The sequence below is a fragment of the Cetorhinus maximus genome, chromosome 9 (assembly GCF_964194155.1).
Source record: "Cetorhinus maximus chromosome 9, sCetMax3.hap1.1, whole genome shotgun sequence".
NCBI lineage: Eukaryota > Metazoa > Chordata > Chondrichthyes > Lamniformes > Cetorhinidae > Cetorhinus > Cetorhinus maximus.
In genome coordinates, this window is record NC_135887.1 from 26170594 (window position 1) to 26195684 (window position 25091).

At 51.2% G+C, this 25091-nt stretch overlaps 3 protein-coding genes across 7 annotated transcripts in view; 1 reads left to right on the plus strand and 2 right to left on the minus strand.

Moving 5' to 3' along the window:
- Positions 1-10462, plus strand: part of smg6 (SMG6 nonsense mediated mRNA decay factor) — a 418703-nt gene extending 408241 nt beyond the window's left edge. Inside the window, 2 exon segments of the mRNA XM_078548325.1 lie at positions 5036-5117; positions 8685-10462. Coding sequence (XP_078404451.1) covers positions 5036-5117; positions 8685-8815 — 213 coding nt within the window. The 3' untranslated portion in view covers positions 8816-10462.
- Positions 1-25091, minus strand: part of poldip2 (polymerase (DNA-directed), delta interacting protein 2) — a 508944-nt gene that overhangs the window by 203653 nt on the left and 280200 nt on the right. The gene's annotated exons all lie outside the window — the stretch shown is intronic.
- On the minus strand, positions 12953-24171 carry hic1 (hypermethylated in cancer 1). 5 transcript variants are annotated; one of them, XM_078548316.1, is made up of 3 exons: positions 16277-16494; positions 15716-16111; positions 12953-14859 (listed from the first exon to the last, which is right to left on the minus strand). In XM_078548316.1, exon 3 carries the CDS (start codon positions 14849-14851, stop codon positions 13058-13060), a length of 1794 nt encoding a protein of 597 aa, XP_078404442.1. In that variant the 5' UTR covers positions 14852-14859; positions 15716-16111; positions 16277-16494; the 3' UTR covers positions 12953-13057. The 5 variants fall into 5 exon arrangements, with proteins under 5 accessions (XP_078404442.1, XP_078404441.1, XP_078404443.1 ...); XM_078548315.1 differs by having other exon boundaries at positions 15711-16111; XM_078548317.1 differs by lacking the exons at positions 15716-16111; positions 16277-16494 and adding an exon at positions 24056-24171.

Sequence of the window (25091 nt, forward strand, 5' to 3'; positions counted from 1 at the left end):
GGAAGATTAAGACCCCATGAGGTGAAGCCATGCTCATTGATACAGTTCTATACATTTAAGACTGTTGGGAATCATCATTATGTATAGTGTCTGATATTGTCTTTAACCACTCTCCACCTTCCCTTCTACCTTTAAACATATTGAGAGACCAGTCCTAGATTCTGAGCAAAGTAAGCACATTATTTTATTATCAAAAAACACTTGGATTTACATTGGATCTTTAACATCACAAGGCACCTCATAGGCACATTAACAAACAAAACTTGATACAGAACCACATGAGATATTAGGATAGGTGGCTAAAAGCTTAGTCAAAGAGGTAGATTTTAAGGAGAATCTTTAATGAGGCAGTGAGGCACAGAGGTTTAGGGAGGTGATCCTAGAACTTAAAGCCTAGGCAGCTGAAGGCATGGCTGCTGGTGGTGAAGCAAAGGAAATTGGGGATAGGCAAGAGGCCAGAATTGGAGGAGGGCAGAAACCTCAGTGGGGGGGGTGGAGAATGTAGGACTGGAGGAGATTATGGAGATGGGGACTGCTATCACTGGACAATATGGAAAATGTCAAATATTACAGATATGTAATCAGTGGGAGCTAGAAAAGTACTGGCATGGTCACCCTTCAGTGGAAGCTGGGAAAGTCTTAGACATTGGTGTGTTGGGAGGTAGGAGGCAGAGAACAGGGGTGAAAGAAATGTAGTCCGATTGATGGGATGTGAGAAATGGTGTTCCTCGGGGTTTGTACTGGGGCCTCAGTTTTTTTACCACATTTATCAATGACGAGTGAAGAATGGAGTTTATAATTAAGTTTGTCAATAACACTAAGTTAGGAGGCACAGTAAGTTGTATAGCTAAGCACAGGAAGTTACAAAGGAGCATAGGCAGATGAAATGAACTGGGCAAAATTGACAGATGGAGTTCAATGCAGGGGAACGTGAGGTTATCCTCTTTACTTCCAAAAAGATAAATCAAAATTCTTCTTAATGGTGAAAGAAGTAGGTACAGTGAAAAGGAAAGGGATTTGGGTGTCCAGGTGCATAAATTACTAAAACCTACTGAAGATGATCAAAAAAGCCAATGGAAAGTTGGCCTTTATTTCAAGGGGGCTGAAGTACAAAGAGGAGGAAGTGGTACTTCAGGTGCGCAGAGCCTCGGTCAGGCCCCATCGGAGTAACTGCATTCAGCTTCAGGCTTTGCACCCCAGATCGCACCTCAGGCCACTCCCTCAGCCTTATGTTTTCCAAGGAAAAGTGCCACAGCCTGTTCAATTTTTCCTGATGGTTATAACCTCTTCATTCTGGTGTCACCCTTGTGAATCGTTTTTGCACCTTTTCCAATGTCTTTATATCGTCTTAATAATATTCAGGCAAAAGTGTCCACAGTACAGAAGTTTTCTGTACAACTTTAACATAACTTGCTGCTTTTTCATTTCAATCCCTCTCGAAATGAACCCCAGCACTTTCTTTTTTCTAATGATCTTATTAACCTTCACAACTATCTTTGCTGATCTGTGCATCTGTACCCCTAGATCCCTTTGCTCCTCTACCCCATTTTGACTCTTGTTATCCAAGGAATAATGTGGCTTCCTTAGTCTTGCTAACAAAATGTACCACCCCATACTTGTCTATATTGAAAGAGCACTCACTCTCTTTTCCTCTTCTGGGACTTGGGTATAGGAAGTACAGTTTCAAAACTTCACAACAAAATAAAAAGCAGGATATTAGCAGACTTCACGAAGGACACAGACTGGTGAAACGGGCAGACATATGTTAGATGTGAAGCTATGCTCTTTGGGAGAAACAACATGGAGAAGCAATATAATCTAAATGGTAATATCTTCATGGGCGTGCATATTGACAAATCCTTAAAGGTGCTAGCGTATGTTGATCAGGCAGTTATTAGGTATATAGGATACTTGGTTTCGAATGAAGAGCGAGAAAGTCATGCTAAGCCTTCATGAATCGCTGGTTAGGCCTCAGCTGGAGGACTGTGTCCAGTTCTGGGACAGCACTTTAGAAGGATACCGGGGCCTTGCAGAGGTTATGAAGGAGGTTCACCAGGATGGTACCAGGGATGAGGGACCTGAGTTATGTAGAGAGATTGGAGAAGGTGGGATTGCTTTCCTTAGAGCAGAGAAGGTTAAGAGGAAACCTAAAATAAAATGTTCAAGATTATGAGAAGCTTTGATAAAGAAAGAAGGGAGAAACTGTCTCCTTTGACAGGTGGACTGGTAACCAGACGTCATAAAGTTAAAATAAATGAGAAAGAAGCTAGAGGGGAATTGAGAAATTTCTTCATACAGAGGATTGTTCTGATCCTGGACCACTTTACCTGAAAAGGTGGTAGAATCAGATTCCATAGGAATTTTCAAAAGACAATTGGACATGTACTTGAAAATAACCAATTTTTAGCATTATAGGTAAAAAAAAAACCTGGACTGTGGGACTAAATTGGATAGCTCTTTCACAGAACTGAGACTGGCATGATGGGCTGTATGGCCGCCTCCTTTGCTGTAAGATTCTATAGTTAGTGAGTTAGAGTACATCCAATGTAGAAATAATCCTAGTCTCCTCTTTAACAAGGAAGATCTTGGCTATTGGGGCTTTTCAGTGGGACAAAGTCCAGAGTGTATTTCTGCTCTGGTGATTCACAGTCATCACTTAAGAATTGGAACTTGGATGTCTTTTGCCACAAGTTAATGAAGATGATGGTCTGAGCATTGTCCAGTGGAGAAGGATGTCCTTGGGCTGTGTCCAGTTTATATGGCAGCTTTGCGAGTGTAGTGAGAGCAGCACAACAGCTGATCAGGTAGCAGTCCTTGCTGTGGAGCCCAGCCAATATGAAAAAGTTTCAGAAATTCCTGCAAGTCTCAGGGGCAAAGAGAAAAGGCACAGCTGCCAAAGAAAGGTTTGCAGACCACCCACTGCCAGCTGCAGGCAAGAGTGTGACTCATCGCAGGCTCTTTTCACAGGAACCAGTGTAGGAAAATTGACTGAGAAATGCAAAATTTACAGCAATGAAATAACTTCTCCTGTCGGTCACCAGACATAGCTTTCTGCATTAAACCTGGACCCTGAGTCAGATGCTGCTAAATGTTGGTTATTACATCATTCCCATCATTACATTATTCCCTCCTCCTCTGCTTAATCACCACAGTTTCTTATTGCTCTGCTCGGAACTCTTGTAGTCACATATTGAAGCCATGTGAGCTGTCGTGACCTCTCTTCCTGCTAAGAACTGTTGGTATATGATGTCATTGAGGATTTATAGTAGGTGTAACCTTAATTCCTTATAAAACTTCAATCTCCTCTTTTAAGGTAAGATTTTCCCTCTAACATATCCTTTTCCCTGACCGTTTCTAGTTCATTAGAAAGCATCAAGTGGCAACTTGCTCAGACCTGGAGGTGGGCAATATCAATCCCAGGGATGGCTCTGCCTCTGATGTTTCCCTCCATGTGGACAATAGCTGGACTGTGCTCCATTCTCTTCAAGTAACAGCTGTGAGGTTCTTCAGTAGTGTGGAGATCAGGTGTAAGGCTGCACTGCTGCTCTCTCAGTACGTCACACCAAGGCATATCAACATCTGCTTCACTTCACAAATGGGCAGTATTTACACATGTACAGTTTTCACACCAATGCTGTATGCCTGCACCAACACCTGTACCTGTGCCCTGCCCTGACACCAGTGCCTGTACCCATCCCTGTGCCAATGTCCTGCACCATCACCTATAAGTAGTGAGCTAAGTTCCTTCTATAGTTTCCTCCCATTGGCCTTGGTTAAGGAAGGGAACAAATCATCTAAAGTTTTCCCTTCCTGATCTCTACCTAGAGATCTCTTCTAGAAGCTCTGTGTGAACAGGAATGGTCAAATACCTGATGATGCTGTCCCACGGTGAGAGATGGGATTTGTCTGTGTTTTAATGCAATTTGTGGATTGATAATGTTTGTTTGAACCTGATGTGCCTGTCCATCAGGGAGAGCCTGATTTCAGGAAGTGAGCTGAAATGTCCATGACGGAGTCAGCTTATTAAAATCCAGCCTGAGACTGTTTTCACAGCTCCAGGACCTTGCCAATACCATTCTGAATGAAAGCCTCTGTGTGGGAGGCATCTGGATCCCACTTGGGACAGCCTAGCACCAACTTGGTAGTTTTATTCCCAATTTCCACTGTTCATCAACTCCAGCTTGTTCAAAACTCTGATGCTTGTAGCCTGTCTGGCACAAAGTCCCACTCGCCCTAGTCTTCATGGACTTCTCCACATTGGCCCCTGGGCTTCGATGCTTGAAATTTAAAATGATCATTCTCATCTTTAAGTTGTTTAATGCTTTACTGCTTCCTGTCTCTATAGCCATACAGTCCCCTCCAATGAACAATCACTCCCACAAATTCTTGCCTCTTGTGTCCTTTTCCCCCTACACCCTACCATTGGTGGCCTTGCCTTCCATTATTTGGGTCACACTCTGGAATTTCTTCCTTAAACCCACCCACCTCTCCATCTCTTCCTCCTTTAAGTTACTCATTCAAGCCCACCTCTTGGACCAAGTTTTTGGTAACTCTTCCCAATCTCTCCACCTTTGGCTCGACGCCTGTTTTCCTTTACACTTCTGTGAAATTTCTTAGGCCATTTTACATTGAAGGTGCTTTATAAATGCAGGTTCATTTTGTTGAAAAAGAAAACATCTGAGATCCCTAGAGTTGTGTCCTGATGGACACCAACACCTTAACATAGGGAAGAATTTGAGGGTAATACTTTCAAATAATTCACTAACTAGTTCATTGAGGGGAGCTTGGCTTGATTGTTCTGAATTATGAAACTTTTGTCACAAATACAGCCACTCTGGCCCCATTCATTGCATCTCGCTGATGCACATGTGGTCTATTGGAAGGGAAGTTAATGCCCTTTAAAAGGAGGGAGAGAATTTGTGATGGAATAAATAGACATGGGCCCTGGATTGAAAGTGCTCAATGGGCCTTTTAATTGCTGCTTACTTTGTGTGAAACTGCTGAGTCCTGATCTGTTTTTACTTCTCGCCAACAGGGTAACAATGATGACTTGATTCTCTCATGCTGCCTTCATTACTGTAAGGACAAGGCCAAGGACTTCATGCCAGTGCACAAAGGTACCTGAGGTGTCTCTAGTTTAAAGATGCATTTCCAGGCTGCTCTCATTTGGGTTACAGGCACAGTTTGTTTGTTTTTGGGCATGGCAATGATTTGTTGACTCCCATCAGCCACTGTGATTGTGTAAGGAGAGAACTCGTGTCAAGTTGTAAATGACAGTCTGTCCCTTTACCTTGAACGGTGATTGAGCTTGTACACCTTCAGTATTGCAGAACGGTAGACTGGGAACAAGCGTTTCAATGCTCAGTTCTTTAGTCAGGCTCTCTTATTCTGCAAACATTGGTTAAACAATAGAGAAGGAAGGGGAGGAGTGCAACAAATGCCTGCTATCAACTCTAGCTCAGCAATAGCACCCTCCTCACCTCTGACTCAGAAGATTTTGGGTTAGGTTTTGAGCACATATTCCAGGTCTGACATTGCCAGCGCAGTACTGAGGGAGATCCTGTCTTTCAGATGAAACGTCTGTCTTGTCAAGTGCATGTAAAAGATGATCCCACAACCACTATTCAAAGCAGAGCAGGAAAGTCCTCCACATCCTGGGCCAAGATTTATTCCTCAACCAAAATGATCTGGTCATTATCACATTGCTATTTGTGCAGAAATTGGCTGCCGCATTTCCTACATTACAACAGTGACTACATTTCAAAAGCACTTCATTGTCTGTTAAGTGTCCTGGGATGCTCTGAGTTTCTGAAAGGCACTGTAGAATTGCACATCTGTTCTTTTCTTTCATTTATCAGTTTTGCGAAGTTGTTAACTAAGCTGAATATACTGGGCCTTTGCATCAGGCTGTCAGCAAAATAAAATTGAAAGCAAAATACTACGGATGCTGGAAATTTGAAATAAAAACAAAAAATGCTGGAAAAACTCAGCAGGTCTGGCAGCATCTGTGGAGAGAGAAACAGAGTTAATGTTTTGAGTCTGTATGACTTCTTCAGAGCTAAATAAAATTATCTGTGTGACACCGCCCAGACTCATTTAGGGAAACAATATACAATTGCAGAAATTAGTTCTCAGCTTGATAAAATTTTTTTTTTTGCATACTGTAAGACAATTTTGAATCTGTGCCTCTATGTAGTTATAGCTACTGAAGGTTACAAAAAGAGCTATCTTATCCAAAAGGAACCCTGAATCATATATCACTATGTTAATTGTTCCCCAACTATGTGCCTGTGTAGCCAAACAGGATAGGGCAGAGATTAGAAATGGAGCTGTCAGAACTTGTGCACAATTTCTTATTGTTTATAAAAATCACACTTGTCTAATTTTGATTGTTTTTCCTGAAATAACAAGATATTTTCTTCCCATAAACAGCAAGGTGTTCTATAACTGACAATATGTAAAGGTGAACCAATCACATTCCTCATTTCAATCACTCACTGGGATGAAAGTGACACTCATCCCCTCTTCTCATCCAGTCAACTCCTTGTCTTCAAGCCACCTGTTTAAGATCAAAAACTTAATGTATAGTGTCACATTGGCAAAGTTGCAGTGTGTTGCACTAGTATATTTTCGTACACTGGTACACTAGTGTGTTGCATCGGAACCATCTCAGTAATTACAGAGTGTAATTCAGCAAGCTTGACTTGACATAAAACAGTAAATGCTGAAAAAACTCAGCTGGCCTGGCAGTGTCTGTGGTGAGAGAAACAGAGTAAACGTTTTGAGTCTGTATGACTCTGAGCTTCAGAGTTTGAATTGACACCTGGCTGACCTTAGTCTGAGAAAGATCAGGAGCTAACATAAGGGTGATAGTTACCTTTGCCCCTATTAGCCTATTTGTATATAAACATAATATCTCAAAAACCAATGGACAGATTTCAACAAAAATTGGTAAACAGATAGGGTATGGCCCGAGGAAGAACTGTTTCATTTTTGATGAAGACGAGAATCTGTTGGGCGAATTGACTTGTTTTTTAGAATGTGTGTGTTTGATTTAGAATATTGTCAATTGTTTTAGAATGATGTAGATTGTCTCAGCAGCTATGGTGCAATTTGTCACAGCTGTCATACCATGAGCAGAGTTTTCAAAGCAGGTTATTGGATTGGCATGAAGCCTCCTCAGTGAAATGGAAGCTTTTAATAAAAAGATTTACTTTTTTCAGCATTGTAGTTAGAGAGCATCAACCAGGCAGGGAAAAGCCTCAAGGAAGAGCTACATAATTGTAATAATGTTGAGTTAGCACAGCGTGGCAAAGGTATGTGCTCTACTAAGTGCCCTGTTCACTTGTAAGTTTTGTTCTTGCTTTTAGCCATTGATTTTTTTCATCTGCTCTGGCTGGTGCAAAATTTAAAAGACAGTGTGTGTGGAAACACTCTGGTGCAGTAGGAGAGAAGTTTCTGAAGTTGATGTCCAGATACATAGTGTGCAGTTATTGTTGCTTGAACAGCCCTTCATTGAGCAGGTGCAGGACCCAGACACCAAATGGAAGAAAATTCCATTGGTACACAAAAACCTCACTACAAACAACCTTATACTGAGGGAGTGCTGCACTACCTTATATCACACCCAATTTGATCCAGTAAAGGGACAGAATGTGTTCTACAGTGATACATTCCTTCACAATATAGTTTCAGTTAAGCCTGAAGGTGATTGAAACACATCTCAAAACACAATGTACCATGGAGACAGTGCCCAGCACACTGTACAGGACAACACTGAGATGGTGCACCGTTTAGACACTGTTCAGGACAACACAGTGCACTGTATATACACTGTACAGGACAACACAGTGCACCGTATAGACACTGTACAGGACAATATTGAGAGTGCACCATATAGACACTCTACAGGACAGCACTGAGAGTGCACTGTACAGACACTACAGGACAACACTAAGTGCATCAGATAGACACTGTACAGGACAACACAGTGCACTGTATATACACTGTACAGGACAACACAGTGCACTGTATAGACACTGTACAGGACAACACAGTGCACTGTATAGACACTGTACAGGACAACACAGTGCACTGTATAGACACTGTACAGGACAACACAGTGCACCGTATAGACACTATACAGGACAACACAGTGCACTGTATAGACACTGTACAGGACAACACTGCACCGTATAGACACTGTACAGGACAACACAGTGCACTGTATAGACACTGTACAGGACAACACAGTGCACCGTATAGACACTATACAGGACAACACAGTGCACCATATAGACAGTGTACAGGACAACACTGAGACAGTGCACTGTATAGACACTACAGGACAACACTGTGCACTGTATAGACACTGTACAGGACAACACTGTGCACCATATAGACACTGTACAGGACAACACTGAGACTGCACCGTATAGACACTGTACAGGGCAACACTGAGACTGTGCACTGTATAGACACTGTACAGGACAACAATGAGATTGTGCACCGTATAGACTCTGTACAGGACAACACTGAGACAGTGCACCGTATAGACACTGTACAATACACTTTGTGGACAGACTTGAGTTTTTTCTGTTTTGCCCCTGTTAGACAGGCTGTATTTCTGGGTGTGTATCCAGCATGGATAGCTGACCCTACGATCCTTTCTTTTCTTCCTCCAGATGAGCCCATTCGCCTGCGCCGTGATGTTGTGTTGCTGACAGATGACCGGAATATGAGAGTGAAGGCTTTGACTCGCAATGTGCCTGTTAGAGCTATCCCTGTGTTTCTGAAATGGGCCAAGGTGGGATGAAGAGAGAGAGCCAGGATAAACTCTCATCCTCTGGATTCCAGTGAGCATCGTCGAGAGCCCAGAGCTCGACCATGGCAACCCACCTCTCCATTACAAAGCTAACATTAAGAAATGACGAGAATCAAAATGCAGTAGAAGATTGTGATTGGTTACCAAGAAAAAAAACAAGTCAGCTGAAGAGGCAGGTCTTGAGATGAAACATCTTGATGGGTCTTTTTAGGAGCAAGCTAGTCATGGTGGGTTAATAGAGTGAAACGACGGGTGAACATCCAGATGCAGGTTAGTGAGAGGGAGCTCCTTTAACCTGTGGAAGGAAAGGACTCCTTCCCTGGTGGAGTTCTTTGATTAGCGTGTGGATTGTTTTGTGACAGAGATGGAATGATCCACTCTGCTTTGCTTGGCACATGTCTGTAAACCCACCTCCACCCTGAATCTTTGTCACATCAGAGGTGAAGGGGAGGGGAGAGAGGGGTGCAGGCTTTGATGGTTTGATTCGCTGCTGGTTCTGTGATGTCATTTTTTTGGCAGGAGGAATTTCGCACAAAGAAAAGTTTAAATAATTTACAATAAAATGAGTCTCGCATGGCCTTGAGAAAAGGCCTCAGTGTAAGGTTAGCCTAAACCAAGGCAACTTTTAAAGGTCATGTTAAGGGTCACAGCCAAGTTATTGCAGATAAAGCTGGCCTTTAATTGGCCTTGTATAAAAGGATTTCTGGCACCAACCTATCGTCAGGTTGATAGTGTGTTCTTAGTGCACTAGGTCTTTGCATGATGGAGATTGTAGAATTACCAGATTAAAATGGAGGGCTATTTTATTGAAGTGAGGTTTACTATCTCCCCAATGTGTTTGCACTATAATCTGGTGAGTCAGACACAAGGCAGAGAGTGTCATATGAGCAGCTCCTACGTGAGCTGGTAGCATACAAGCTGCCCTTTCACATGCTGCTCAATGCCCAAGACCTTTGGCATTTGGGGGGAGTCAGAGATAATTCTGCCTTGCAAAATACCAGTTAGAGGAGGGCCAGAGCGGGGTTCAGTTACACTGCAGGGCCAATGATTGAGATACCTGTTGCCTCCTAATCCCTCGTCCCTGCCAAGCTATCAAGTAGCTGGGGCAGCTACTCAACTTTGTGAACTTAAACACCCAGGGCTCAGTGATATTTTAGCTGGGAAAGTCTGCATTGATGCTGGGGATTCAACTCCTTTTGTGGAGCAAAGAGATTTCAAAAATTGGTTTATTTTAAACATTTCAGAATTTGTTTTTCATTGTGTTTTTTTTAAATAGTCTTAACTAGTTAGATTTGGGTTTTGGGTAACCAGGTACCTGGATTTGGTTTTATTTAGTGTTGAGTGGCCTTTATAGAATAGAGGAAGCTTTTGGTTTTAGTGCAGTGGAAGAGTTCAAGTTAATTTAGCAGGTGTGTGTGTGTGTGTGTGTGAGTATAAATTCTTTAGCATGTTATGTCGATCTGTAGTATCTCACCGGTTAGTTTGGCAGCTAATAGACTTTGTCCAGTGCTGCAACCTGCTGATGGCAGCTCTCCTCCCTGTCATGTCGAGACATTGCCATGTAGAAGATAGTTACAATGTTTAACAGTAACTAGTATTCCTGTAACTACCAGTCCAATAAAACGGAGGTGAAAAGGTCATGTCTGTAACCTTTTAATTGCTATTTGGTGTTTTATAGAAACAAGTTTCACGGTGAAAATTTTTTTGTTTGCTCATTTACAAAAATACAATAATAGAAACACTATCCCACTGAAGCACTTTATACAGACTGATTTAAAATATAAACACAGTACAATTACATGCAATAAATACATTCATTTTAATGCGAAAAGAATTTATAAAAATACTGTTTTTTTTTGTATTGCAACGTTATGTGAATTGTATTTTGGCTTTTTAAAATTTGTTTTTTTTTAAAAAAATATTTGGGTGGGAGTCTGTACAAGACCGACTTTGGTTCCATTGAATTTACAGATAGAATCCTGTGCCTTTCACAGGGACACAGGCTGACATTGTGCATGAATTCCCCCACCCGCCTCCAATAGGACCATACAAAATAGGCAATCTTTACAATTCCCTGCAAAAAACACAAAAGTAACATTACTGGCAAGTTGCATCTCATGCTAAAATACTGCATTTAATAAGTGATTTAATAACAGAAAACGCGGGAAATCACCAACTTTATCCCGTGTTTAGTTTAAGGAACCAACTTCTTACCCGTTCCACAGTCTGATCTCTGCAAACTTCCAGGCGGATTGTCAAGTACAATCTTACTTTGCAATACTTTATCTTGTTCCATTTAATGCAGCGGCAACGCGCATAGTTTGTTTTCAATTCACCGGGCATTATGTCTGATTTACAGATTAATTTCTGTCTTTAAAGTGAGAGATGTGACCACATAAATCTCACTGGGACTGAATCCGAATCAGAGACACCGCCATTCACCTGAAACTGTGCCGATGGAGTGAGTAAATCCTTTTAGTGGGATCACTATTGATTGTCTTCGTTACAGTGCTGAGGGTTTCATAGTTTTAACAATTCTAAAGGTGTTCGTTTGCTGAGTGTGTTTGTAATTAAAACTGTACAGGGCTCCAGGAGTTCAAAGGCTCCCGGGTTTGGTATGAGCGGATCTGGGGGAGCGGGGCGCTGAGTACAAACTGGGTCGGATTTACCGAATGTGCTCGATTAAAGAGCGAAATTGGGACTTCAAACTGGTTCATATCGCGGGATAAAGTTTAGAAATTACACAATCAATATCAGAAACACAATTAGAAAACAATAATTGATTAAAGCGATTAAAATACCCCCGCTCTCCCCCCCAGAACTCAGTGACGCTGGTTTGATTTGCTGTGACCAGCAGAGAGGCCGAGTGTTGGCCAGTTTCTGACCCTGGACCTCCAGCTCAAAGCACTTCTCACTCACTCTGGGATGAGTCAACAAGTCAAACCCTGAAACTCAGTCTCCGGGCCTCCGCTAGTGGTTCCTCCCCCTCTCTGGACATGTCCGAGTTTCACAGTGAGTGAGATTCAATCCCGTACACCACCCCACCCCACCCCCGCAACCCCTCAGTCCCCGGACTCCACCCCCCTCCCTTCAACCTCCAAATCCCCGGGACACCCATGCCCCAACCTCCACCCCCCCCCTTCAACCTCCAAATCCCCAGGACAACCAACCTCCAAATCCCCGGGACATCCATCCCCCAACCTCCACCACCCCCCCTCAACCTCCAAATCCCCGGGACACTCATCCTCCAACCTCCACCCCCCCCCCCCCCCTTCAACCTCCAAATCCCCGTGACACTCATCTCCCAACCTCCACCCCCCCTTCAACCTCCAAATCCCCGGGACACCCATCCCCCAACCTCCAAATCCCCGGGACACCCATCCCCCAACCTCCAAATCCCCGGGACACCCATCCCCCAATCTCCACCCCCCCCCCCCCCCCCTCAACCTCCAAATCCCCGGGACACCCATCCCCCAACCTCCAAATCCCCGGGACACCCATCCCCCAACCTCCACGCCCCCCCCCCCCCCCCTTCAACCTCCAAATCCCCGGGACACCCATCCCCCAACCTCCAAATCCCCGGGACACCCATCCCCCAACCTCCACGCCCCCCCCCCCCCCCCTTCAACCTCCAAATCCCCGGGACACCCATCCCCCAACCTCCAAATCCCCGGGACACCCATCCCCCAATCTCCACCCCCCCCCCCCCTTCAACCTCCAAATCCCCGGGACACCCATCCCCCAACCTCCAAATCCCCGGGACACTCATCCCCCAATCTCCACCCCCCCCCCCCCCCCTCAACCTCCAAATCCCCGGGACACTCATCCCCCAACCTCCACCCCCCCCCCCCCCCCCCCCTTCAACCTCCAAATCCCCGGGACACTCATCCCCCAACCTCCACCCCCCCCCCCCCCCCCTTCAACCTCCAAATCCCCGGGACACCCATCCCCCAACCTCCACCCCCTCCCTTCAACGTCCAAATCCCAGAGACACCCAACCTCCCCCCGCTTCAGTTTTCTTCTCCGCTCCTCCTGGTTTCTGGGATTAATCTCTAACTGGGAATAACAGGAAAGGAATCGCGGGGGCTCCCAGTGAACGGGCCTGGGGGTCGCTGAGCCTCTGGGGGGTGGGGAGGGGGAGTGGCCGGGGTGAGAGTAAACCCACAGAGTACAATGGGTACAATATTAAACTGCCCCCCCCCCCCCCAAATAAATCCCAAGACCCTGAGCCAGTTACGGGGGAGAGAAAGAGTCCAGAGCCTTGGAGTCATTGGATAAATGTGAGGATTGAGTTAACATCTCCGCCGCTTTCTCCTGGTTTATTCCCAGGTGCTCGGCGGCGAATTTGGTCAGAGGGTAAACATTGTCGCTGAAGTCAATCTTTGGTTTGCAGTCGGCTGTGTGCATCTTCATGTGGCTGATGAGGTTCCTCTGCTGTGCGAATTTGCCCCCACAAATCTGGCACTCGTACGGCTTCTCCCCGGAGTGAATCCTCATGTGCTCGGTCAGCCTGTACTGGCGGGTAAAGCGCATCCCACACGCCTCACAGGCAAACGGCTTGAGGCCCAGGTGACTCCTCATGTGCCGGGTCATGGTGCCCCTCTGGGTGAATTTCTTGCCGCAGATGCTGCAGGGGTATGGCCGGGTGAGCCAGTGTGTTTTCTCATGCTGTCTGAGTGTGGCCGGATCCTTGTAGGATTTCTCACAGGTTGTGCAGCGGTACGGCCTGATCATCTCCCCCAGAGTCTGGTTAGATTTATCCAGAAACGGGGTGCTTTGCTCGGATACCTCCTTGTGAAAGAGATCCTCCTCCGTGTGACTCTCCACATGGGCATTGAGCTGCTCCGAGTTAGGGAAACCTTTCCCACAGGGAATACACACATACAGATTATCCCCAAAGTTCTCCGGCTCGTAGCTGATGTGGCTGCAGTGATACCTGTCTATAGTCGCTGAGGCACAAGGGTCGTCGCTACTCGTGTCCTCGCTGCTGCTTTTCTCATCTTCTGCCTCCTCGCAGGTCAGAGCCGGGTAGCGGGCCTGTCCCGGCACACACAGCCCCTCTGTCTTCCCTTCCGGCCTCTCAGCTTTCGCTGCTTTACCCCTCTCACACTCTTCTACAAAGTGACTCAGTGGTTCCTGCTTCAGCCACTTTGACATCATATCCTCTTGGGTTTCAGTCCTGCCTTTGGCCTCAGTGGCCGGGTTACTCCTGAAGACCCCCCTTTCCTGGCCCACTGGCTCATCCAGTTCCATCTGGTGTAGGGGAGCAGACGGCTGCTCCTTGTAAGAGGCACCATTGGTGAGGAGTGAGGCATTGACGGACGGACTGGTCTGTCTGGACTCTGCAGACTGAGCCTCTTCCTGCTGGACAGAGGAACCCAGAGGGCTCCTTTTGGACAGATCCAGGCCCAACATTTGTGCAGGGGTCTGCTCCGAGAGGCACATCTCCTGAGCGTGAAGCCGATTTCCCTGAGAAGGTGGGGCGTACAGCTCCCCAGAATGTGTGTTTATGGTTTGCACGGGTTGACTGTCCAGGAGCCTGGAAGCCACGGAGTAACAAGACTGAATAACGGGTGTGGACGTCCTGAGGCCTCTTCCCAGCTTCCCATAGGAGGAGAAGCCGGTCCTGATATGGAAATAGGTCCCGTTCCGTTTGAGTTTTTTCTTACAGAGAGCCACAAGGTCTGGTAACTGGAGGTAACTGGCTGCTGCCAAAATGGCTCCGAGATTCTGTTCATGACTTTGGTCAGCCTCGTTCAACCTCCCGGTATAAATATAATCCAGGATAGTCCGGAATATCCCAGGACTGACCATTTCCGGATCCAAGTTCACCAAATTGTCATGAACGACCAGCGATTTCAGGTAGACACTGCTGGCCGCCAGGATGTTCTTGTGAGCTCGAAAGAGTGCGTTCTGAACTACAATGATCACATCACAGAGAAACCCTTTGGTCCGTTGCCTGTTGAGCTGCAGGAGGAGCTGCTTGGCATGATTGGGCATCTCCATAGTATCCAACATTGGCATCATCTCGCCACCTTCAGCACAAAGCAAAACACACACTCAGTTGGGGAAAAACACAAGAAATGGTTTCTGAATCTCAATCCCCAATTTACCAACCCTAATCCCAACACAAACCCCTACACCCCCTCCCCAAAACTCCAGCCCACTGACCCTAACCCCAACACAAATCCCTACACCCACTCCCCAAAACTCCAGCCCACTGACCCCAACACAAACCCCTACACCCCCTCCCCAAAACTCCAGCCCACTGACCACAAACCCCTACCACCCCCTCCCCAAAATTCCAGCCCACTGACCCTAACCCCAACACAAACCCCTACATCCCCTCCCCAAAACTCCAGCCCACTGACCACAAACCCCTACACCCATTCCCCAAAACTCCAGCCCACTGAACCCACCCCCTCCCCCAACACATCTCAACCCGACACCCAACTCACACCCAAACTCCAACTCATCCCCATTTAATGCAGCCCCCTTCCCCCACCCCCCACCCCCCCGCCCACGCCCACATGAACGGGCCACCCTGAGGAGGATGTAAAGCCTCCATCCCAGATCCAGGCGCTCCGCAGAATCCTTTCCGTTAAATTCCGGTGCGGAGTGATTGCAGCTGATGTTTGATGTTTGGTGTAGTAAAAGTTTGTCAAAAGGATTCTAGTCTGAAACGGAAAGCGCCTTAAAGGGCTCTCCTCTCCTTCCCCCCGCTCTGTCAGAGTTTGGGTACAAGGAGCTGAAGGTACCGGGAGCCGCTCATTATGGAATCTCTCTAATGGGGAACTTGGAGATTCAAACGATCCGGTAAAATGAACGAGGTCATTGAATGTATTTATTTATATAATATTTAAAAATGCAGATTAAAGCCGGTTACCTTACAGGACAGCGGGGTTTCCTGGGAGTCCCAGCCGGTGCCTGGTGTACTGCCCGCTGATTATTACAGCCGATTGACCAGAGAGAGAGCGCGGTGCCACCTCTTTATAAATGTTAGTGTAGATGGTGCAGGGAGGGGGAGGGGAGAGGAGGGGAGGGGGGGTCACATCACAACCCCCTGTGGGCACTTCCAAAAATTACATCATTTATAGGAGCTTCTATTTTTATTTACCGGACCCGCTCGGCAACCACACAACCTGTTAACCCTTAAAAAACCACTTCCCTTTGCAACATTCTGCAGACAGCAGCTTCCAGGCTCACTACAGGGCGCACCCCAAAACTACAGGGCGCACCCCAAAACTACAGGGCGCACCCCCAAATCTACAGAGCGCACCCCCAAATCTACAGAACGCACCCCAAAACTACAGGGCGTACCCCCAAATCTACAGGACGCACCCCAAAACTTCAAGGCGCACCCCCAAATCTACAGGGCGCACCCCCAAATCTACAGGACGCACCCCAAAACTACAGTGCGCACCCCCAAATCTACAGGACGCACCCCAAAACTACAGGACGCACCCCAAAACTACAGGAGCACCCCGAAGGCAGTTTAAATTCCAATCCTATCGTGCCCAGGCGGCTACGAGTGCAGTAGAATTTCTGCATTTTGATCAAATAATAAATATTATTTGAATAAAGTGACTCTTGCCACCTCCCCCCAACCCCGCCATCTCCTGGAAGTGGAGTTCACCCTTTGGCAGCGGCTCCCTCACAGCGACACAATCTCCATTCACTTATCCCGTTACCGGAGCTCCGAATCCCGCTTTTCTCATTCCCAGCCACCGGCTCCTGCTGAAGGCGTCAACATTTTGGGGACTTTCCCGTCCGCCCTGCTCAGGGGAACTTTAAAATCGCTTCACTTGGCCACGGTTTAACCCGGTTCAGCAGGAGCGAGTCTCTGGGAAGCAGTTCTCGGGTTGTTAAACCGGACTGAGAAGCAGCTGGAGTGCGGCACCAGGTCAGAGCCGCTGTGAACGGAAACATGAGGCGGTCCGGACAGAGTGGCCAGTGTCCAGCCGCTGGACACCCACTGGGACCCAGGGGGAGAGATGGCTTCCCCTCTCTGTCCCTCATCCCACACACACACATTGTCTCTCTCCCTCCCGCGCTATCTCTCTCACACACAAACTTACACTCTCTCCCTCTCTTATACACTCTCTCCCTCTCTAACACACTCTCTCTCTGTCCCTCTCTAACACTCCCTCCCTCACACAATCTCTCCCTCTCTAACACAATCTCTCCCTCTCTTATACACTCTCTCCCTCTCTTATACACCTCTCCCTCTCTTATACACTCTCTCCCTCTCTTATACACTCTCTCTCTGTCCCTCTCTAACACTCCCTCCCTCACACAATCTCTCCCTCTCTAACACACTCTCTCCCTCCCTCACACAATCTCTCCCTCTCTATCACTCCTCTCCCTCTCCTCTAACACACTCTCTCCCTCCCTACACAATCTCTCCCTCTCTATCACTCTCTCCCTCTCTAACACACTCCCTCCCTCACACAATCTCTCCCTCTCTAACACACTCTCCCTCTCTAACACACTCCCTCCCTCACACAATCTCTCCCTCTCTATCACTCTCTCCCTCTCTAACACACTCCCTCCCTCACACAATCTCTCCCTCTTTAACACACTCTCCCTCTCTAACACACTCTCTCCCTCCCTCACACAATCTCTCCCTCTCTAACACACTCTCTCCCCCCTCACACAATCTCTCCCTCTATCACACTCTCCCTGTCTAACACACTCTCTCTCTGTCCTCTCTAACACTCCCTCCCTCACACACCTCCCTCTCTAACACACTCTCCTCCCCCCCTCCCTCACACACTCTCTCCCTCTCTATCACTCTCTCCCTCTCTAACACACTCTCCCTCCCTCCCTCCCTCACACACTCTCTATCACTCTCTCCCTCTCTAACACACTCTGTCCCTCTCCAAAACTCTCTCCCTCCCTCACACATTCTCTCCGTCTCTAACACACTCTCCCTCCCTCCCTCCCTCACACACACTCTCCCTCTCTATCACTTTCTCCCTCTCTAACACACTCCCTCCCTCCCTCACACACTCTCTCCCTCTCTATTACACTCTCCCTCTCTAACACACTCTCTCCCTCCCTCACACACTCTCTCCCTCTCTATTACACTCTCCCTCTCTAACACACTCTCTCCCTCCCTCCCTCACACACTCTCTCCCTCTCTATTGCACTCTCCCTCTCTAACACACTCTCTCCCTCCCTCCCTCACACACTCACTCCCTCTCTATCACACTTTCCCTCTCTAACACACTCTCTCCCTCCCTCCCTCACACACTCTCTCCAACTCTAACACACTCTCCCTCTCTAACACACACTCTCCCTCTCTAACACACACTCTCCCTCCCTCACACACTCTCTCCCTCTCTAACACACACTCTCCCTCTCTAACGCACTCTCTCCCTCCCTCCCTCTCTAACACACCCTCTCCCTCCCTCACACACTCTCTCCCTCTCTAACACACACTCTCCCTCTCTAACGCACTCTCTCCCTCCCTCCCTCTCTAACACACCCTCTCCCTCCCTCACACACTCTCTCCTCTCTAACACACACTCTCCCTCCCTCACACTCTCTCCCTCCCTCCCTTCACACTCACTCCCCCTCCCTCCCACACTCCCCACTCACACTCTCCCCCTCCCTCACACACTCTCTTTCCTCCTCCCTCACACACTCTACCTCTCCCTTACACACTCTCACCCTCTCTCTCATCCTCTCTCCTTCCCACACACACTCTCCCCCTCCCTCATACACACTCTCCCCCTCCCTCATACACACTCTCCCCCTCCCTCACACTCCCTCCCTCCCTCACACACACTCTACTTCCCTCCCTCACACACTACTTCCTCACTCCCTCCCTCACACTCTCTCCCTCCCTCACACTCTCTCCTTCCATCCCCTTCACACTCTCCCTCCCTCATACACACTCTCTCCTTCCTCCCTCATACACAGACTCTCCTTCCCTCCCTCTCTCACACCCTCCCTCGCTCACACACACTCTACTTCCCTCACACACACACATTCCCTCACAGACACACTCCCTCCCTCCCTTTCTCTCCCTCACATTCTCTTTCTCACACTCTCCTCTCCCTCTCACACTCTCCCCCCTCACACACACTCTCTTTCCCTCAGTCTCTCTCTCCCTCACACTCTCCCTCTCTCTCCCTCCCTCACACTCTCTCTCCTTCCCCCTCACACTCTCTCTCCTTCCCCCTCACACTGTTCCCCCTCACACTGTCTCTCACTCTCCCCCTCACACACTCTCCTTCCCCTTCACACTCCCTCCCTCTCTCACTCACACACACACTCACTATCCTGAAAAAGGCTCCACATTTCCCCTCCCCCTCACACTCTGTCTCCCTCCCGATCCCCGCTCCCAGTCCGGGTGAAGGTCCCAGTCAGAAGCCGAGAGGCCCCTGAGCTGCCACCGAGAGGCCTGACCCCGATCCCGCTCCCAGCCGCCGGCCGGGGGCAGCGGAGCCTCCCGGCACCGAAAGCCGCCGTCCCCCGCCGCCCCATCGGCTACAAAAGCGAGAGGAGGCCGGGGGTGGAGCCGGGCGGACAGACAGAAGCTGCTCCTACCTGGAGAGTGCGGCTCAGTCCCGGGGAAGAGCGGAATGATCATCACAGCAACGGAGCGGCCAACACTGGCTTCCCCACTGACATTTACCCCCCTTATTAGAATGGGGGGGGGGGGGGGGGGAGGAGAGAGGGAGGGAGCAGAGGAGGGGGGAGGAGGGGAAATGTGGAAGGGAGGTGAGAGAGAGGGGAGAACAAAAAAGATGAAAGGGAAGAGAGGGGTGAGGAGGAAGATTGGGAGGGAGGGAGGGACAGAGGGGGAGGGAGGGACAGAGGGGAAGGGAGAGAGGGGAGGGAGGGTCAGAGGGGAGGGAGAGGTAAGGAGGGTCAGGGTGAGGCATGGGGAGTGAGGGGGAAGGAGGGACAGAGGGAGAGGGAGGGTCAGAGGGGAGGGAGGGACAGGGGAAGGGAGAGAGGGACAGAGGGGAGGGAGGGTCAGAGGGGGAGGGAGAGGTAAGGAGGGTCAGGGTGAGGCATGGGGAGTGAGAGGTGGAGGGGTTGAGGAGAGGGGGAGAGATACTGAGAAAGTGGGTGATGGAGTGGGAGGAGGTGAAGATGATGAGATAAAGGATGGAAGAGGGGATTAGAGAAAGTGGAAGAAAGTGGAGAAGGGGAGAGTGATATCGGGGAGGGGGTGATGGGAGAAGTATGAGGAAGTGAGGGTGTAGGTGGGATGCACCAGATGGAAGGAGTTGAAAGTTGTGTGGGGGAGGGGGTTGGGGGGGAGATAGGCAGGAAAGTGGAGTTGAGGCCACAATCAGATCAGCCATGATCTTATTGAATGGTGGAGCAGGCTTGAGGGGCCGATTGGCTCCTTTTATGTTTAATAGGAAGGGAGAGAGGGAGGGGAGAGGAGGAAGAAGGAGGAGGTGAAAGAGAGAAAGCCAGTAGGGAAAAGGAGAAAGAGGAGGTGGAGGGAAGACGAAGGAGCTGAATGAGGAGGGAGGTTGGGGGAGAGGGAGAAGGATGGCAGATCAGGGGAGGTAGGAATAAAGGGAGGAAATAAGAGAGGGAAGGATGGGAGAGGGAAAGGGGGAGAGAATGGAGAAAGATAAGCTTGGGGAGAGTGATAGAGTGAAGGGGTGGAAGGGAAATAGGAGAAGCAAAAAGGAGAGGGGAGGAGTGATGAGATAGAGAGGGCAGTGAGGAAGAGGGAAGAGAGGGGAAAGGGTAGGTGGTTGGGTTGAAGGAGACGGGCGAGTGAATAGAGGGTTTAGGATGGTTGGGAATGGAGGGGAGAGTTGGGGATGACGGAAGAGCTGGGGATGTGGGAAGGGTTGGTGAGAGGATGTGGTGAAGGGAGGGGAGGGTCTGAGGCATGAGAAAGTGGAACAATTTAAGCTGTGGGAGGAGAAGGTATGGGTGAAGACGGGGATGAATTTGGTGAGAGAGAGAGGGGCTGAGAGAGGGTTTGGGGGTGAAGGGCCGAGAGAATGTTTGGAGGCGAGGGGCTGAGGGAGGGTTTGGGGTGAGGAGCTGAGGGAGGGTTTGGGGGTGAGGGGCTGAGAGAGTGTTTGGGGGTGAGGAGCTGAGGGAGGGTTTGGGTGAGGGGCTGAGGGAGGGTTTGGGGTGAGGGGCTGAGGGACGATTTGTTTGAGGGGTTGAGGGAGGATTTGTTTGAGGGGCTGAGGGAGGGTGAGGGGCTGAGGAAGGGTTTGGGGTGAGGGGGATTTGTTTGAGGGGCTGAGGGAGGGTTTGGGGTGAGAGGCTGAGGGAGGGTTTGGGGTGAGGGGCTGAGGGAGGGTGAGGGGTTGAGGGAGGATTTGTTTGAGGGGCTGAGGGAAGGTGAGGGGTGAGAGGCTGAGGGAGGGTTTGGGGTTGAGGGGCTGAGGGAGGATTTGTTTGAGGGGCTGAGGGAGGGTTTGGAGTTGAGGGGCTGAGGGAGGGTTTGGAGTTGAGGGGCTGAGGGAGGGTTTGGGATGAGAGGCTGAGGGAGGGTTTGGGGTGAGGGGCTGAGGGAGGGTTTGGGTGAGGGGCTGAGGGAGGGTTTGGAGTTGGGCTGAGGGAGGGTTTGTTTGAGGGGCTGAGGGAGGGTTTGTTTGAGGGCTGGAGGGGATGGCGTGAGGGGCTGGGGGAGGGGGTTTGGGGTGAGGGGCTGAGGGAGGGTGAGGGGCTGAGGGAGGGTTTGGGGTGAGGGGCTGAGGGAGGGTTTGGGTGAGGGGCTGAGGGATGGTTTGGGTGAGGGGCTGAGGGAGGGTTTGGGGTGAGGGGCTGAGGGATGGTTTGGGTGAGGGGCTGAGGGAGGGTTTGGTGTGAGGGGCTGAGGGAGGGTTTGGGGTGAGGGGCTGAGGGAGGGTTTGTTTGAAGGGCTGAGGGAGGGTTTGTTTGAGGGGCTGAGGGAGGGTTTGGGTGAGGGGCTGAGGGAGGGTTTGGGTGAGGGAGAGTTTGGGGTGAGGGGCTGAGGGAGGGTTTGTTTGAGGGGCTGAGGGAGGGTTTGTTTGAGGGGCTGAGGGAGGGTTTGGGTGAGGGGCTGAGGGAGGGTTTGGAGTTGAGGGGCTGAGGGAGGGTTTGGGGTGAGGGGCTGAGGGAGGGTTTGGGGTGAGGGGCTGAGAGAGGGTTTGGGTGAGGGGCTGAGGGAGGGTTTGGGTGAGGGGCTGAGGGAGGGTTTGTTTGAGGGGCTGAGGGAGGGTTTGGGGTGAGGGAGGGTTTGGGGTGAGGGCTGAGGGAGGGTTTGTTTGAGGGGCTGAGGGAGGGTTTGGGGTGAGGGCTGAGGGAGGGTTTGGGGTGAGGGAGGGTTTGTTTGAGGGGCTGATGGAGGGTTTGGGGTGAGGAGCTGAGGGAGGGTGAGGGCTGAGGGAGGGTGAGGGGCTGAGGGAGGGTTTGGGTGAGGGGCTGAGGGAGGGTTTGTTTGAGGGGCTGAGGGAGGGTTTGGGTGAGGGGCTGAGGGAGGGTTTGGGGTGAGGGAGGGTTTGGGTGAGGGGCTGAGGGAGGGTGAGGGGCTGAGGGAGGGTGAGGGGCTGAGGGAGGGTTTGGGGTGAGGGAGGGTTTGTTTGAGGGGCTGAGGGAGGGTTTGTTTGAGGGGCTGAGGGAGGGTGAGTGGCTGAGGGAGGGTTTGGGGTGAGGGCTGAGGGAGGGTTTGGGTGAGGGGCTGAGGGAGGGTTTGGGGCTGAGGGAGGGTTTGTTTGAGGGGCTGAGGGAGGGTGAGGGGCTGAGGGAGGGTGAGGGGCTGAGGGAGGGTTTGGGTGAGGGGGTTTAATGTGAGGGGTTGAGGTTGGTGTCAGTGTGGGCCTCGCTGTGTGATTGAAGCTCTCCCCGGGCCGAGGGGGACTCACTGAGAGACTGAGCTTTAATGTGACCCCCAGACGAACTCCTCCAGCTCCAGTTCCAGATGGTGCTCGGCAGCTGCCAAAAGCCCCTCCCAAACTCGGCAGCTGCCAACTGCACAGTCCCGGCTCCAGAAACCACCCCCCCGCCCAAAGAGCAGGCACTGCAGCTGGGGCACAGCCCGAGATCCTGCCCCCTCCTCAGGCCCTGACACCCGCTCTCACTCCGGGGCTTCTCCCTGAACCCGGGCAAAGGCGGGAGCCCGGCGGCCGGGAGCTGCCAGTGTTTGTGTGGATGGCGGAGGCTCAGCTCCAGCCTCACTGTGCGGGGGGGTGGGGGGGGGGAATGGGGTGATGCTGGGGGCTGGGGGGGTGATGATGGGGGCTGGGGGGGTGATGATGGGGGCTGGGGGGGTGATGATGGGGGCTGGGGGGGGTGATGATGGGGGCTGGGGGGGTGATGCTGGGGGGGGTGATGATGGGGGCTGGGGGGGTGATGATGGGGGCTGGGGGGGGTGATGATGGGGGCTGGGGGGGTGATGCTGGGGGGGGTGATGATGGGGGCTGGGGGGGTGATGATGGGGGCTGGGGGGGGTGATGATGGGGGCTGGGGGGGTGATGCTGGGGGGGGTGATGATGGGGGCTGGGGGGGTGATGATGGGGGCTGGGGGGGTGATGATGGGGGCTGGGGGGGTGATGATGGGGGCTGGGGGGGTGATGCTGGGGGTGGGGGGGGGTGATGCTGGGGGCTGGGGGGTGATGATGGGGGCTGGGGGGGTGATGCTGGGGGGGGGGTGATGCTGGGGGGGGGTGATGATGGGGGCTGGGGGGGTGATGATGGGGGCTGGGGGGGTGATGCTGGGGGGGGTGATGCTGGGGGCTGGGGGGGTGATGCTGGGGGTGGGGGGGTGATGCTGGGGCGGTGATGCTGGGGGGGGGGGTTGTTGGTTGAGGTGGGGGGGGGTGATGCTGGGGGCTGGGGGGGTGATGCTGGGGGCTGGGGGGGTGATGCTGGGGGTGGGGGGGTGATGCTGGGGGCTGGGGGGGTGATGCTGGGGGCTGGGGGGGTGATGCTGGGGGGTGGGGGGGCTGGGGGGGTGATGCTGGGGGGTGGGGGGGGGTGGGGGGGTGATGCTGGGGGGGTGATGCTGGGGGGGGGGGGGGGGGTTGTTGGTTGAGGTGGGGGGGGGCGGTGAGTCTGTATTGAGGTTCCCATCAGGCTGGGTGTGTGTCTGTGTCTCCCCAGCGCTTCCAGTCAGTGTTGAATTGAGGGAGACCCGATGTTGCGGCTGTTTTACCGGGAGCTGCACCAACTCCGGCTCAGTCCCTGGGCCCGGGGCTAAACCAGGATCGGGTCCGGGATCAGATCCCGGTTCTGTCTCTGGGTTTGAGGCTCCGGATCGCTTTGTCTTACCTGAGATTCATGTCTGAGTGACTCCGGCTCTGCCCCGCTCCCGGCTCCACTTCAATCTGAATCCGAGCCGGCGTCTGCGTGAGGCCGAAGCGGAACCTCCGCAAAAACCCGCTCCCCTACCGCCACCCAGTGCCCAGAGCCGGTAACACCGGGATCAGAGCCACAACACCGGGATCAGAGCCTCAACACCGGGATCAGAGCCTCAACACCGGGATCAGAGCCGCAACACCGGGATCAGAGCCGCAACACCGGGATCAGAACCGGTAACACCGGGATCAGAGCCGGTAACACCGGGATCAGAGCCACAACACCGGGATCAGAGCCTCAACACCGGGATCAGAGCCTCAACACCGGGATCAGAGCCTCAACACCGGGATCAGAGCCAGTAACACCGGGATCAGAGCCTCAACACCGGGATCAGAGCCTCAACACCGGGATCAGAGCCGCAACACCGGGATCAGAACCGGTAACACCGGGATCAGAGCCGGTAACACCGGGATCAGAGCCTCAACACCGGGATCAGAGCCTCAACACCGGGATCAGAGCCGGTAACACCGGGATCAGAGCCGCAACACCGGGATCAGAGCCGGTAACACCGGGATCAGAGCCGCAACACCGGGATCAGAGCCGCAACACCGGGATCAGAGCCGGTAACACCGGGATCAGAGCCTCAACACCGGGATCAGAGCCGGTAACACCGGGATCAGAGCCTCAACACCGGGATCAGAGCCGGTAACACCGGGATCAGAGCCGCAACACCGGGATCAGAGCCGGCAAACCCGGATCAGAGCCGCAACACCGGGATCAGAGCCGGCAAAACCGGGATCAGAGCCTCAACACCGGGATCAGAGCCTCAACACCGGGATCAGAGCCGGCAAACCCGGATCAGAGCCGCAAAACCGGGATCAGAGCTGGCAACACCGGGATCAGAGCCTCAACACCGGGATCAGAGCCTCAACACCGGGATCAGAGCCGGTAACACCGGGATCAGAGCCTCAACACCGGGATCAGAGCCTCAACACCGGGATCAGAGCCG

Coding starts and splice junctions, on each gene's coding strand:
- hic1 (XM_078548314.1), bottom strand. CDS start 19,424: ATGATCATTCCGCTCTTCCCCGGGACTGAGCCGCACTCTCCAG. Junction 14,860..19,381: donor GACTGAGCCGCACTCTCCAG/GTAGGAGCAGCT, acceptor TTTGTGCTGAAG/GTGGCGAGATGATGCCAATG.